We start from the raw sequence: 12,221 nt of genomic DNA, 5'->3' as shown, positions 1-12,221 counted from the left end.
ACACAGAATTCGCTTCATCGTGCACGCTCACGGATTAGGCTTTAGTATATACACACTCAGTGATTTTGGTAATAGACCTTGTCACGGTTTTCGACGCCATCTTGACGAGTAGGCAAACGCGTGAGAAATTACAGTGTTTGTATGAGAATCTAATGTCGAATAATTTCCGTGGAACGGCTGTTCTGAAAAAAAAAGTATCGATTGTACTAAAGCTTCACTCCTAAGGATTCTCCTGAAAAAATTTGAGGGCGTTACATGCACTAGAAGACCTAGAACCACTTTTAAAAATTTTCCATACATTTGTCTGTAAGAAAGTCCCGGGAAAACTAGAGACAAATATATGGAAAACCTAAAGCAAGCCTCTGGCGAAATTTAAGCACAGGTACGCCCCAAAATTTTTTAGGACAATCCTTTGCCTTGTAGCTTTAGTTTGCAATTGATATTTTTTTCTGAACAGCCGTTTTACGGAAATTATTCGACATTAGATTTTCATACAAACACTGTAATTTCTCACGCGTTTGCCTACTCGTCAAGATGGCGTCGAAAACCGTGACAAGGTCTATTCAAGCAATCCGATTGGTTAGCTATCTCGGACTATGACGTTATATTCACCGCGCTAGGCAGAACAAAATCGCTGTCCTGAAATGGGTGTTTTGCCAAAGTTTCATAGTAAAGTCTTTTTGAAAATACACGAATATCCAAGTGCTGATGACTTTCAAGGCAAGAAAAGACTTCATGGTGTTTAAACAGCGTGATTTACTGTGAAGCGGTTTACTGTAGCTGACTTTTTGTACGCTCGAAGCTATGTTTACCACTACAGAGGAAAACGAGGTCGCTTTGTCACTGTTTTGTGATTTTGGAATTTTCTCGCAAGACCAATTTTGCCTACAAATAGAAGTTAATTTATGGAGAAAAGAGGAAGGCAAATATTTTCGAAAATTGTACGTGCCAGCAAGTTAACAAGGCAAAGAACATTGAAGATAAACAACGCTCACCTTGATCGTAGCCGCTGTTGACAGCATTTGCAAGAAGCGACAAAGAAAACTTTCTCATTCACGGTGAGTTGACCGAAACAAATAAAGCTCTACTTTTCTTCTCAGAATTGGGTAGTAATTTAGATTTTCGGCGTTTTCTTTTAAACCGTTGATGCTAAAGCTTACAAAACTCGATACAAAAAGATTAAAACTATCATTTGCCATGTTTGAAGATACGGTAAAGATCTAACTTTTGCGCATCCACTGTTTACGGCTTCGTGTTCACGCACGAATTCACCCGTCAATCAAACTAGTCGTTTTTTAATGGTTTCCTTTCTGATTCTGTTGAGATCACTTCGTGTGAATATACTAAAACAATTATTCACCTCAGGCTCAGTTAATATTGTTGAATAATCCCCTCGACTTCGTCTCGGGGATTATTCTACAATATTAACTTCGCCTTCGGCGAATAATTGTTAAATAGAACAGGGAGTTTAAGCATCACGTAGATGGCAAACGGTAAACGTCAGATTCAAGTTGGGAATTTCTCAAAATAGAAAATGAGCAGAAAAAAAAACAGCTCAAAGCAATTCTTATGGATAAAAAATTGTGTGAAGCTACTAATTTATGTGTAGAAATAATGAACAGTAAACGACAAGTAAAGGGGAAACTTGGTACGTTACGTGGTACAAATTCGCGTTTGCCGTTTGACGTAAACGTGATGCCTTACCTCTCTAATGACATGTGATGTAGACGGGCACTTCACAAAATTCACCTCGGCAAACGTCAGCGAAATTTGATAGTTGATTCTCAAACGAGCTCGGGCCGGGTCACTCACTTCTAAGAATTCCTCCTCTACGTTTGAGGAAACTTCCGGCAGTTTGAGAATCAGGTAAAGCGCTTGTGTTCGCTCAACAAAGCAACATTGCATTTAGACAATAATGACATCATACCTTTCTTTACAAATTGTTTCATAACGGAAGTTCCCAAAATTACGCATACTGTTCAACTGTTGCCAAAGTACTTACCTTGTCTAGACCAGTTTTTGTGCGGTTTCTTGCTGTCAATAGCTCCGACTTCTTCAAGCCAACTAGCTTTCGAAAAGTCCCAAGAAGTTCCAAGTAGCTGTAGAAAAATAAAATTATTAGAAACCAACAACTAGTAAACGAAAAAACAACTGATACTTTTTTAACATTTTAGGCAAATTCTTGCCATTACCTGGTAGGTGTGACATAGTTATGTCGCGATAACTCAGCAAGATATTGTTTAGACTTGAGGGCTACCGACTGGTGAATAACTCCACATATTGTAACCTGTAGGTAAATAAGGGAAATGTGATTCCTGTCTGATAAAGTATTTTTATTCGGTCGATTATATTGGACGGATGGTTTAAAAAAATAATCCGCATTCACCTCAAAAAGTGGCTGGGAGAAAAATGAACAAGAGATGGAAAAGCAATTGGATAGGTTACAACGATTTCAATCATAGAGAGTGATTGAACCAACGATTACTTCATTTAAATGTTGTGAAATTTCTCGGTGTTTCTCGAACAACAAAGAGACTGTCCAAGTTAGCCTTCCACACAGACGTTCTTTAGGCTTCGCCATTCGTTCCTTTGTGGAGAGGAACGTGTGACGAGGCCCAAAGAAAATCTCCTTGGCATACGATTTCCGAGTGGGTCATCTGGCGGAATGAACAAAGGTAAGGGGCCGTTGTAGAGCGCCGGATTCAAATAAGGGGGGAAAGTATCTGTGGAGACGAAGAAATGTGGCCGTTCATAGTCTATCAGTCGAGGAGCAGTGACAATTAGTAGAGGTTCGACTGTAATTAAAATAGTTCCGAACCCTAACATACCAATCCCTCCATTGCAGAAGAGTCTTCAAGCTCAGGGATTTCTCCAAGGAAGGTGGACGCTACAGATCGGAGAGCTTCTTCAGGCCAAGCTGAGAACCAGTCAATGGTGCAGCAGTTCACAAGAGATGGAAACTGTCGGAGACGAGCTCGAAATATCTCACCAATTGGGCTGTAAGGAAGAAAGTTTATTAGCAAATACAGAATTCGCTGCAATGAAAGAAAGAGCATGAAGCGGACAGACATACATACTTGCTAGACTGGCAAACTGTTGCCCCATTCACGCCAACTAAACAGGTTTAATCAAATAAGGTTTAAAAAATGAAAATCAGTCACAAAAAACTTAAACGCAGGCGTTTACACAGAATTCAAATGGACTTTAACATTTTGTATGATTGCCCTACATTTGCCATCAATAAAAGTACAGTAGGCAGCTTTTTTAAAGAACACAGATTTAAAACGTGTCTAACTAAACAGCTTCTAAACATGTTTAAGCTCTGGTGTGAATGGGGCAAACTGCATGTAAGATAAACTAAGCTAACCATGTAGACGACTTACCTCATACAGACAACTGAATGGGTGTTGGCCCTCACTCGTTTAGTGAAAGCAGAGTATAGATTGGCTTTGGTTGGTTGCATCCCCAGGTCAAGTACCACTGGTTTCATGGCTGTAAAGATCGTGTCCAGTTCATCCTGTGCGAAGATGTTAGGAACATCACCAGCATTCAGAATGTTATTCAGATCTTCCAAGAAACTTTCGCTTTTAATCTGCACAAAAAGAAAGCAGAAATCCCTTCGATAAAAAAAACTACAACAACAAAGACAGGCCCTGCCATCACTGCTTATAAACCACCTACTTATTTTCTCGCAGCCCTATTGGGTAAAAAACATCAAATGGTGTCAAGTAGCACTCTGTTGACTGTTATCTCCCAATGGTTACCTGTGTATCACTGAACAGAAACACCATGGATTTGTTCTCCACTCCTGATTTCAGCAACACTTTCTTGAGATCTTCACGCCATTCAGGAACACCATAATTCTTCGCCAGTTCGATCTGGAAACACTCATATTCAGCCCTGTAGTAAGGAAGATAAAAAAAGGTAAAGAACGTCTCCTCTGACCGCGGCAGGATTAGCTCAGTCGGGAGACCCCTTGACTGTAGAGCGAAAGGTCGGGGGTTAGATACTCGAGGCCAAACTCAGGGTCTAAAAACAACTGAGAAATGAAGGAACTACCTTGTTCTACAAAACGGCTAGACTTTCGCGTGGCTCGGATGACCACGCAAAATGGTGGTCCCGTCTACAATAAAAGACCCCAGAAAGAGTGTCCGCAGTTCGTTCTATCGTGCTACATATACATTGACGCTCAAATAAAGCGCCTCCTTTTGTTTTTGAAGTATGGGACTACAAAGAATCTCGAAAGTAAGGGTTTACGGTGAAGGCCCTTATTTTACGTCGTTAACTCGTAAGAGTACCCACTATACCTCTTTCCATGCATCAGTGCTCCGTTTACCGGTATTTATGGCTACTTATTAAAATATTTACTCAGAAAGAAAAGGAGTCGAAACAAGGATCTGAGGTCACACCAGGGAATCAAACTCGGAACCTCGCGCACAGGAGGCTGCGCACTAACCATCTGCACTATTCCTGGTTCCTCTACAAATCCCAAAACATTAATGTACAATGTATGTACTTTGTTTATGCAGAAAATCAATGAAATGCACTGGCTAGCTTACAAGCGCTCAGCTCAAATAATTGCAAACAAAAAACCCAAATCAACAAAAATTGATTGAATCCCCAAAAACAAACCTGTTGGCACTCTCTTGGAGCTGGCCATTCGGCTACGCTGTATCCGTGACACTTTTAATGACTAGGAAACAAAAATTCAATAAGCTTCCCCCTTAAACTCACATGTGTGCTGCCAGTCTTGTAAGACTTTGGCGTCCACTTCCTCCAACACCCAGCAGAAGGGCGTTGCCGAGAGGCTGACGAATCACACGGCTTATTCGTGACACGTGACGTACGGCGTCAGAGAATAGAACCAGCTTCATCTGAGCGGTGTTGATCTGATTGTAATCATCAAGGTATTCCTCCATGATTTTTACCATCTGTTAAGGGAAGCAAGAAACTCAAAACTAAGGAGAATGCGAGGGGAATTTAGTTATAAACTGTAATAGGCAGGTAAATCTTGACTTATTGAACTGCAGTTTTGTGCCTTTTCGATACTTTCATTGTTGACGCGGCTGGTTAAGGGAAAGCCGCTTTTAACTGATATACGTGAATGATGAGTTGGTCAATCCATCGATGGAAAAACATTTGAACTGAAGACTGGTAGACTCGTAGACTGGCTGACTAGCAGTCTGGTTGACTGCCAGACTGGCTGAATGGCAATACGGCAGACTGGCAGCCTGGCTGACTGCCAGTCTGGCTGAATGGCAGACTAGCTGACTATCAGTGTGGCTGTGATTGGAGAACTGGCTGATTGACAGTCTGACAGACTGTCTCACTGACTGACTGACTGACTAACTTTCCAAGAGCGGACAATATGTTTTTGATTGACGCAACGAATGACCAGGAGGGAAGGATTGCCTGATTGACTGCTTCACAGAAGAAAATATGACCAACATTTCAATAAATGGAAAACTAAGGGCTGCTAGCGCACTGATATATTGGTTCAATTAACGATATGAAATGATTTGGAGAGCAGGCTCACCTTGTGAAAATCAGGTACTTCACCATAAATCTTATTCTCAGCACTAGGAACCATGAAATCACCATAAATCATGGTTGAATCTTTAACAACATCGTCCATGGAAGTCTCAAATCCAGACGCCATCTTATCTCGAATCAAGTCCACAAACCATTTTCTGTCCTCATCATTGACCAATCTATCCTGGAACACTCGGCAGTTTTCGTGGTACCACAATCGCAGCACATCATTTTTATCCTCCAGCTTCTGCGGCAGAGCCATGAGAATCCCTTGGAAAACTTTCGACAAGTCGCGCAAATTAAACGTGTAGTGACTTTTGGCTGGAGTAGGTAGCAACTGTAATTTGAGTGGCAGAAATTTGGTCAGATTACACCATTCGATGTTTCGAATCGTAGCAACTAAATTTATTGCATTTTTTAAAAAATTTAACAGGGCTTGAAATAACGGCCGGTCAACGGACAATCTCCCGTCAGAAGTGGGCTTTGTCCGGTCAAATCCTTGGATGAACGGACGGACACTAAGATCCGGTCGTTTATGATTCTAAAAATTCGAAAATTTAGTTTTATAGAGATATGTTGAAATAAATATTTGTCTGGCCAAAAAACGGGTTGCGTCCAAGCGAAAATAGGTTTGACTGGAGAACACGACGGCCGCCAGTCGCAAAATTATTTCAAGAACTGAAAAAAGTACTTTTAATCGCTGGAGTTGACAGGTGATTGTTTGGATTTTATTAAGATTGGATAAGATACACCAGACTTCGTAGTAAAGAGGTAGCCTGTGCACACGCGGCACTTATGCGTTACTTTAACCACAGGCAGCCCAAACTCATGGTGTAAAGTAATTTACATACGATAGGTGACGCACCCTTTCGTTCTATGAAGGGAGTAACAGTGGTTACGCAATAAAGCCAAAAAAACGAGTAAAACGACATGCAGACACCCAAACACAGCGGAATAGATTCATTATTCATTTCATTAAAGAAAAATTAAGGTTTAACGTTATTTAGCGTTCGCAGATCTCAGTAATATATTCCTCACACAAAGTCTCTTATTTTCAACGGTCGCCTGTAACGCGACGCCGGCGCGTCACCTATGGTATGTAAATTACTTTACACCGTGAGTTTGGGCCGCCTGTGCTTTAACAACAGAGACATCGTTCTTACTTATCTCTAGTGAAAGGAGCTGCTTATTGTACAGACCAAGAACTTTTAATCAAATTTTCACGGCACATGAAAACAGTAAATACAGTTATTTAAGGCAGCAATCCTACACGGCGTTCTGTTATGTAGAGTGTATGTCGTGGTTCAAATTTGTATTTCCCTTTGTTTTAAACTCATTATCATACACTACCATACCCCAAAACAAAGGGAAATCAAATTTAAACTAAGGATAAAATATGAAAAAGAAATTACTGCAAAGTTTGGTTGGTGTGTTATGGTTTCAGATGTGCTTACCTGAGTTATAACCGTGTTATAAACCGCAATGGTGTTTCTGACCAAACTGTCACAAAGTGATTCCTTATCACTGCCACCGTATGAACCTAAATAAATAAAAAAAAGTTAAATAAATACCACAAGAAAGACAAAAACCGATACCATCCAACCCAGTCCTGAGAAGAAAACAGATTATTAAATTTATTGGAAACAAAATTCTTTACAAAAAATAGTCGGATCACTATTCAGGTTTCTGGGTAACTGCACACCTACCCCTCCCCTCAGTCAACATTAACCCTTACTACTCACTTAGGGTGTGACTTTAGGGAAGGGTAGGTGGTCAATTACCCAGAAACTACAATTAAACCTCAATGTTTCTAATGTGAAAACGCTCTATTTTGAGTCTTCTGACAGTGAGCATCAAAATGCTCCGAATTATTCTACCAAGCACTCACTCTTCTCACTGTTCTACGACCACTAACAGTCATGATAACCTGTCATCTACACTAGTCTAACCTGCTAAAGCTTTGCTTCTCTCTGCAAGACAGTTAAAAAGTTTGTCAGATGAGTTTTAACGACATTTAGAACAAACTAAGAAGGAAAAACGTGCCTGACATTTGAGAAACAAAGAGGTGAATTTATCTACCGGTTGGTCGTTTCTACATATTCGCAAAACAGCCTAACAACATCACACTAAACTGTTTGTTACGTTCTCCTAACGTCGAACGCAACACATAATCTTGGGATTAATTAAGCGGTCATTTAGCCATTCCCCGAGGGTGACCGCTTAATACAGGTTCGACGTTTGTATGTAACAGCCTGTGTACAGACGCCCCCTCCCCTCAAAAAAAAAATCGGGGAGAGAGACGTCTGTGAATCGCCGTCGTTAATCGTGTTCCGGTATGCATTTACATAAATCATTTTTTGTTGTTGTTCCTCCGACAGTTGAAAAGGTGTTGACAGACCAACACGACTATGGACTCTGCTGTCCTCAACCTTTATAGCTAGGCTAGGTTCTAACTAGAATATCTAGCTAAAATGTCATTTATAACAATAACGAGTATATAAAGTCGGTCTGTTTGCTGTGCATCGATTTCCTGTGGTTTTTGCTTTGACAGAATTTGGATCTCGGAAGGAAAAATAGGAAATGTAGGTTACTATTGAGGACTTACCTATCCAGGACTTGAGAATAGTAGCAAAAATGCGATGTTTACTATCATCTTCTAGCTCAGTAAATGACAGGTGATTAAAGTGCCTTAGGAACCGGGGAGTGACAGGATTTCTTCCACCACCTGGGGGACCCATAGATGACACGAAGTTGATATCTACTAGTTCACGAAAGGTTCCTATAATGAGATCATAAAATGTGAAATATGGGCCATAGGAAAACGCCTAAGATACGAAACAAAGTAAATGCCCGTGTTTAGCAGTCGAAATCATGCTTCACTCGAGCATGTAAAGAAGATGGATGTGAGTAAAGAAAGAAAATCATATGTGTTCCGACTCATGATACAAGACTTTTATCGAAAGGTTACGATCCCCTTGTTGTTAAACGGACTTTTGGTTCTACTTGACAGTTTAACTGCAAACGCGGCCGGCAACATTCAACAAGTTGTAAATAGCAGTAGCTATCAACACCATCTGATAACATCAGATAACATAAGGACAAGTGAGATGACAGTCTTGCGATCAAAAACGTTTAGGTAAAAAAGCTGTCAGCTGTTCCTTTCCTCGAGGTGTATATGTTGTGGTTCAAGTTTATCCCCAAAGCAAATTTTACTTCCCTTTAATTTAAGGAATCCGTTTGGTAATATGTGATAATGAACCACAGTATCTATTTTACCAGATTTGTCTTTTCGACTTAATTACCGATAACAGAAGTGTGGTGCTCAGCGTGCAAAGAAAGTCATGTCCGATAGCCTGCGGCTAGTGGATTTTACTAGCGGGCTAGTGAATTCTGTTCTTAACTTGCCCGACGGCCAAGTGAAGTTTTTTGAGGAATTCAAATTACAGAAGAACTGTGAAATCAATTCTGCTCATCAAAATGTTTTTGGGGCTAGTTGAAATGACGTTTGGGCTAGTATATGCTAGCTTCAACTTGCCCGAAAGGCAAGCTTTAAAAATGACTTTCTTTGCACCCTGGGTGCTGCGCCGGGCAGGAGACTAGCTAACTTATCAAGGTAAATTGACGAGGGTAAAGACGTTGGCCCTTCGCAAGCGCGATGATACTCTCCAAGACACTAGAGGTGGACATACCAATGGCTTTCCTGTCGTACCACCCTTTATGATCACAATACTGACGTAGGATCTCTATTGGCGGCTGAGCACCATACACCTCAAGGGCTGGCATGTTCAGGTCATCAACAAAGAATACAAAGTGTTTCCCAAGAGGAGGACCAAATACACCTTTACGTCTGACAAAAAAAGACAACACGATTTACAGTCATGATACACGAGCAAAGGGATGAAGGGTGTTAGTGTTGGTCGTGTGCATATCACAGAGACTGTGTTCTGTAGCAGCCCTCACAGCCCTCTCTCAGGTTATTCGGTGTTGGGCAGTTTTCCATAGTTCAGTTGGTGTTTAAGTCACTGCAAAACATGTCTATAATGATCTAGAGCCGATGTAAATTAGGTGGAATATCCTTTTCGCACCCCTGTAGCCATGATTAGGTGACAAACGCAGGTGTAAAAAACTTAAATTGATTCACCGACGGGAATTGAGTCCTAGATCCCTTTCTTTTTCCTTTCTTGCACTATGATAAGATGTTGCCAGAGCTGAAAGATCGAGTACTCTTATAAACGAGATACAGAAATACTGGTCAGCCATACCTCTTGTCCAGTTTGCTGTCTATAATATCCTGTGTCTGATTAGCAGATGTTCGTGCAGAGAAGTTCAGGAAATGAGATAGGAACTCTTTTGGCATGTTATTAAGCAACTTGTTTGCTACACACAGTGTTTTGCCTGATCCTGTTGGACCCACGCACATAACCTGCGGAGAACAAGTAACCAAAATTAAAAAAAGAGGAAGCGAGAAGTTCAGGACAAGCAAAACAACATAATGTGGAGGCCTCAACACTTCATTAATTAAAGCTTTCAAATTTCCGGAAGGTCTGTTTTCTCTGCACTCAAATACTGAAGAGTCAGACTGATAAGTTTGAAACCCGAAATTAAACACTGTTAGTATCATTATCATTGTCGTTATCGTTATTATTATTATTATTATTATTATTATTATTATTATTATTATTATTATTATTATTATTACCACTATTATTACTAGTAGTAGTAGTAGTAGATGTTGCAATATCAAAGGATATGCCAAATCATCGAAGCGTCAAAAAAAGTGAAAGGAGCGTAAAATCATGTTTGTTTATTTCACTTACTCATCACATACAGTTGTGTACTATACGGAGAAGATGGGGGTCGCTATAGTCAACAGCACTACAAAAGGAACGTACCTTCTTGTTGTTTACCAGTAGCATTTCCAAGAGAAATGATCCTCTGACTAGGTCCATGGTGGGTATGATGATATCAGAGTAATTCATATCTGCTGGAATGTTGGGCTGACTTACGTTTGCCATCCAGCTTACCCATTTCACCTGCAACATTCCAAAGAACGGTTTTATCACTCTACCACTTGCCAGTAACCCTTGGGTTACTTTCTACTTAATACAGGTATTTGCAATTTATCTAACACAGAACGCCAATAAGGTTCCTTTCTGAGAAACGAGGGCGACGGTGTTCAGATTTTTTTAATTCCAGGTGTACTGTTCTTACCCCATACATTACAGAAGCTAATCTGTATCTCACGCAAAGCGAACTGGTTATCAAAATGAGTGAAAGAACAAAAAACAGTGAAACAACATTTGAATATCATAGCAAATACGAATTAAGCTACGGATAAACAAAACTTAAGAAGGTAAAAGCGCACGGGAATTGGAGTTTTTAAGACTGGTAACGCTTGCTACAAATATTTCTTTATTACAAGGCCAATTTTTGGCCTTTAATAGTGAGTTTTTGCTAGCGTCATGTTTCGTAACGAGTAACTGGCAAAACCTAACAAACTGAACTTAACTGTCGTGACACGGCTTTCTTTTTAAACTGTCAATGTTCTCACCTCTCCTGCTTTATGATCGTCATCGTCATCATCGTCTTTACGGCTAACTCCACCATCTTCAAGCGCATAATCGTACACCAGACCATGACTGGGAAATTTCATTGTAATCTGTAATTTAAAAATTGAAAATCGACATCCCACGTTCTCATCTTTGTTGTAAAAGGCAAAAAACTTCCATTAATAAGATCTATTCGGATTTTCTTCACGCTGAAAACGGAGGTAGACGGTTAGAGTGAAGTGTACAGTTACCTTCTCCTCGTCCATCTTCTTTCTTAAATATTCACTGAACTTCTTTCTTCCGTCTCCGTCACACGTTCCGCCAACAGACCAAATGAGAGCAAAGATAAACCAGGGTTCGATCAACGTTTCCACTAACGCTATGTTCTCTGCAGGGATGATCTCGCCCTGTACAAGCAAAGTTTTGCAATAAGAGGTTAACGGTGATCATGGTTGACTAAGAAATGGATGTTGCCAAGTTGATATCAATTACTCCCATTTGCTTATCTGACTGAGTACAGTAGGCAGTCGATGAAAGCGTTCCTTTACAGAATAGCAAAAAGCTGTTTTCACTCACAACTGCCCTACTCTTTAAGAGGTCTTGAATAGCCCTGTAGGATGGGTGTTGCGTTCAGTCGCCGCAAAGGTCAGAGCTCTGATCCCGGTCAAGTCGGGATTTTTCAAGTTCCTTTACAACCGCTTGGGTTGATCACATGTTTGCGATGATTACATCTACCATTTATTCCCTTATTTATTCATTTACTTATTTATTCATTTACATTTGTTTATTTATTTTTTGGTTTATTTACTTATGTATTCGTACGCGTTTTACAGATGTATTTCACGTGCATTCAACTTATCACTTCCATGAAGTGTATACGGCTATTTCGAGAAAAGTTGTCGGAAAAAGTGCACGCGACAATCCCGAAGGGTATTGTGGGTGGTTTTTAGTTCACTGTTCTTTAAAGAAATTTGAAAGAATGGGAGGAGAAGCCACGGACATATGTTTACGAGTGCTAAAGGAAAGCAAAAAAAGTAGGTTCGACAGCTACAGTGTCAGGAACAGTGTATTGATCATATCCCATATTACCTTTCGGGACTGTCGCGTGCACATTTTCCCCGACAACCTTTCTCGAAATAG

At 40.3% G+C, this 12,221-nt stretch overlaps 1 protein-coding gene across 1 annotated transcript in view; it reads right to left on the bottom strand.

The window, feature by feature from the left end:
• Positions 1-12,221, bottom strand: part of LOC140935536 (dynein axonemal heavy chain 1-like) — an 88,200-nt gene that overhangs the window by 49,406 nt on the left and 26,573 nt on the right. The window contains exons 35-49 of the mRNA XM_073385096.1: positions 11,333-11,488; positions 11,084-11,191; positions 10,425-10,565; positions 9,795-9,955; positions 9,222-9,379; positions 8,138-8,311; positions 7,482-7,502; positions 6,987-7,072; positions 5,537-5,869; positions 4,735-4,931; positions 3,765-3,900; positions 3,384-3,592; positions 2,829-2,997; positions 2,193-2,287; positions 2,003-2,099 (exon numbers count right to left, since the gene is read on the bottom strand). Of these exons, the coding sequence (XP_073241197.1) occupies positions 2,003-2,099; positions 2,193-2,287; positions 2,829-2,997; positions 3,384-3,592; positions 3,765-3,900; positions 4,735-4,931; positions 5,537-5,869; positions 6,987-7,072; positions 7,482-7,502; positions 8,138-8,311; positions 9,222-9,379; positions 9,795-9,955; positions 10,425-10,565; positions 11,084-11,191; positions 11,333-11,488 (2,241 nt within the window). The remainder of the gene's footprint in view (positions 1-2,002; positions 2,100-2,192; positions 2,288-2,828; positions 2,998-3,383; positions 3,593-3,764; positions 3,901-4,734; positions 4,932-5,536; positions 5,870-6,986; positions 7,073-7,481; positions 7,503-8,137; positions 8,312-9,221; positions 9,380-9,794; positions 9,956-10,424; positions 10,566-11,083; positions 11,192-11,332; positions 11,489-12,221) is intronic.

The sequence above is a fragment of the Porites lutea genome, chromosome 4 (genome assembly GCF_958299795.1).
Source record: "Porites lutea chromosome 4, jaPorLute2.1, whole genome shotgun sequence".
Classification (NCBI taxonomy): domain Eukaryota; kingdom Metazoa; phylum Cnidaria; class Anthozoa; order Scleractinia; family Poritidae; genus Porites; species Porites lutea.
The sequence above is the reverse complement of the archived record's forward strand: the minus strand, read 5'-3'. Positions and strand labels throughout refer to the sequence as shown.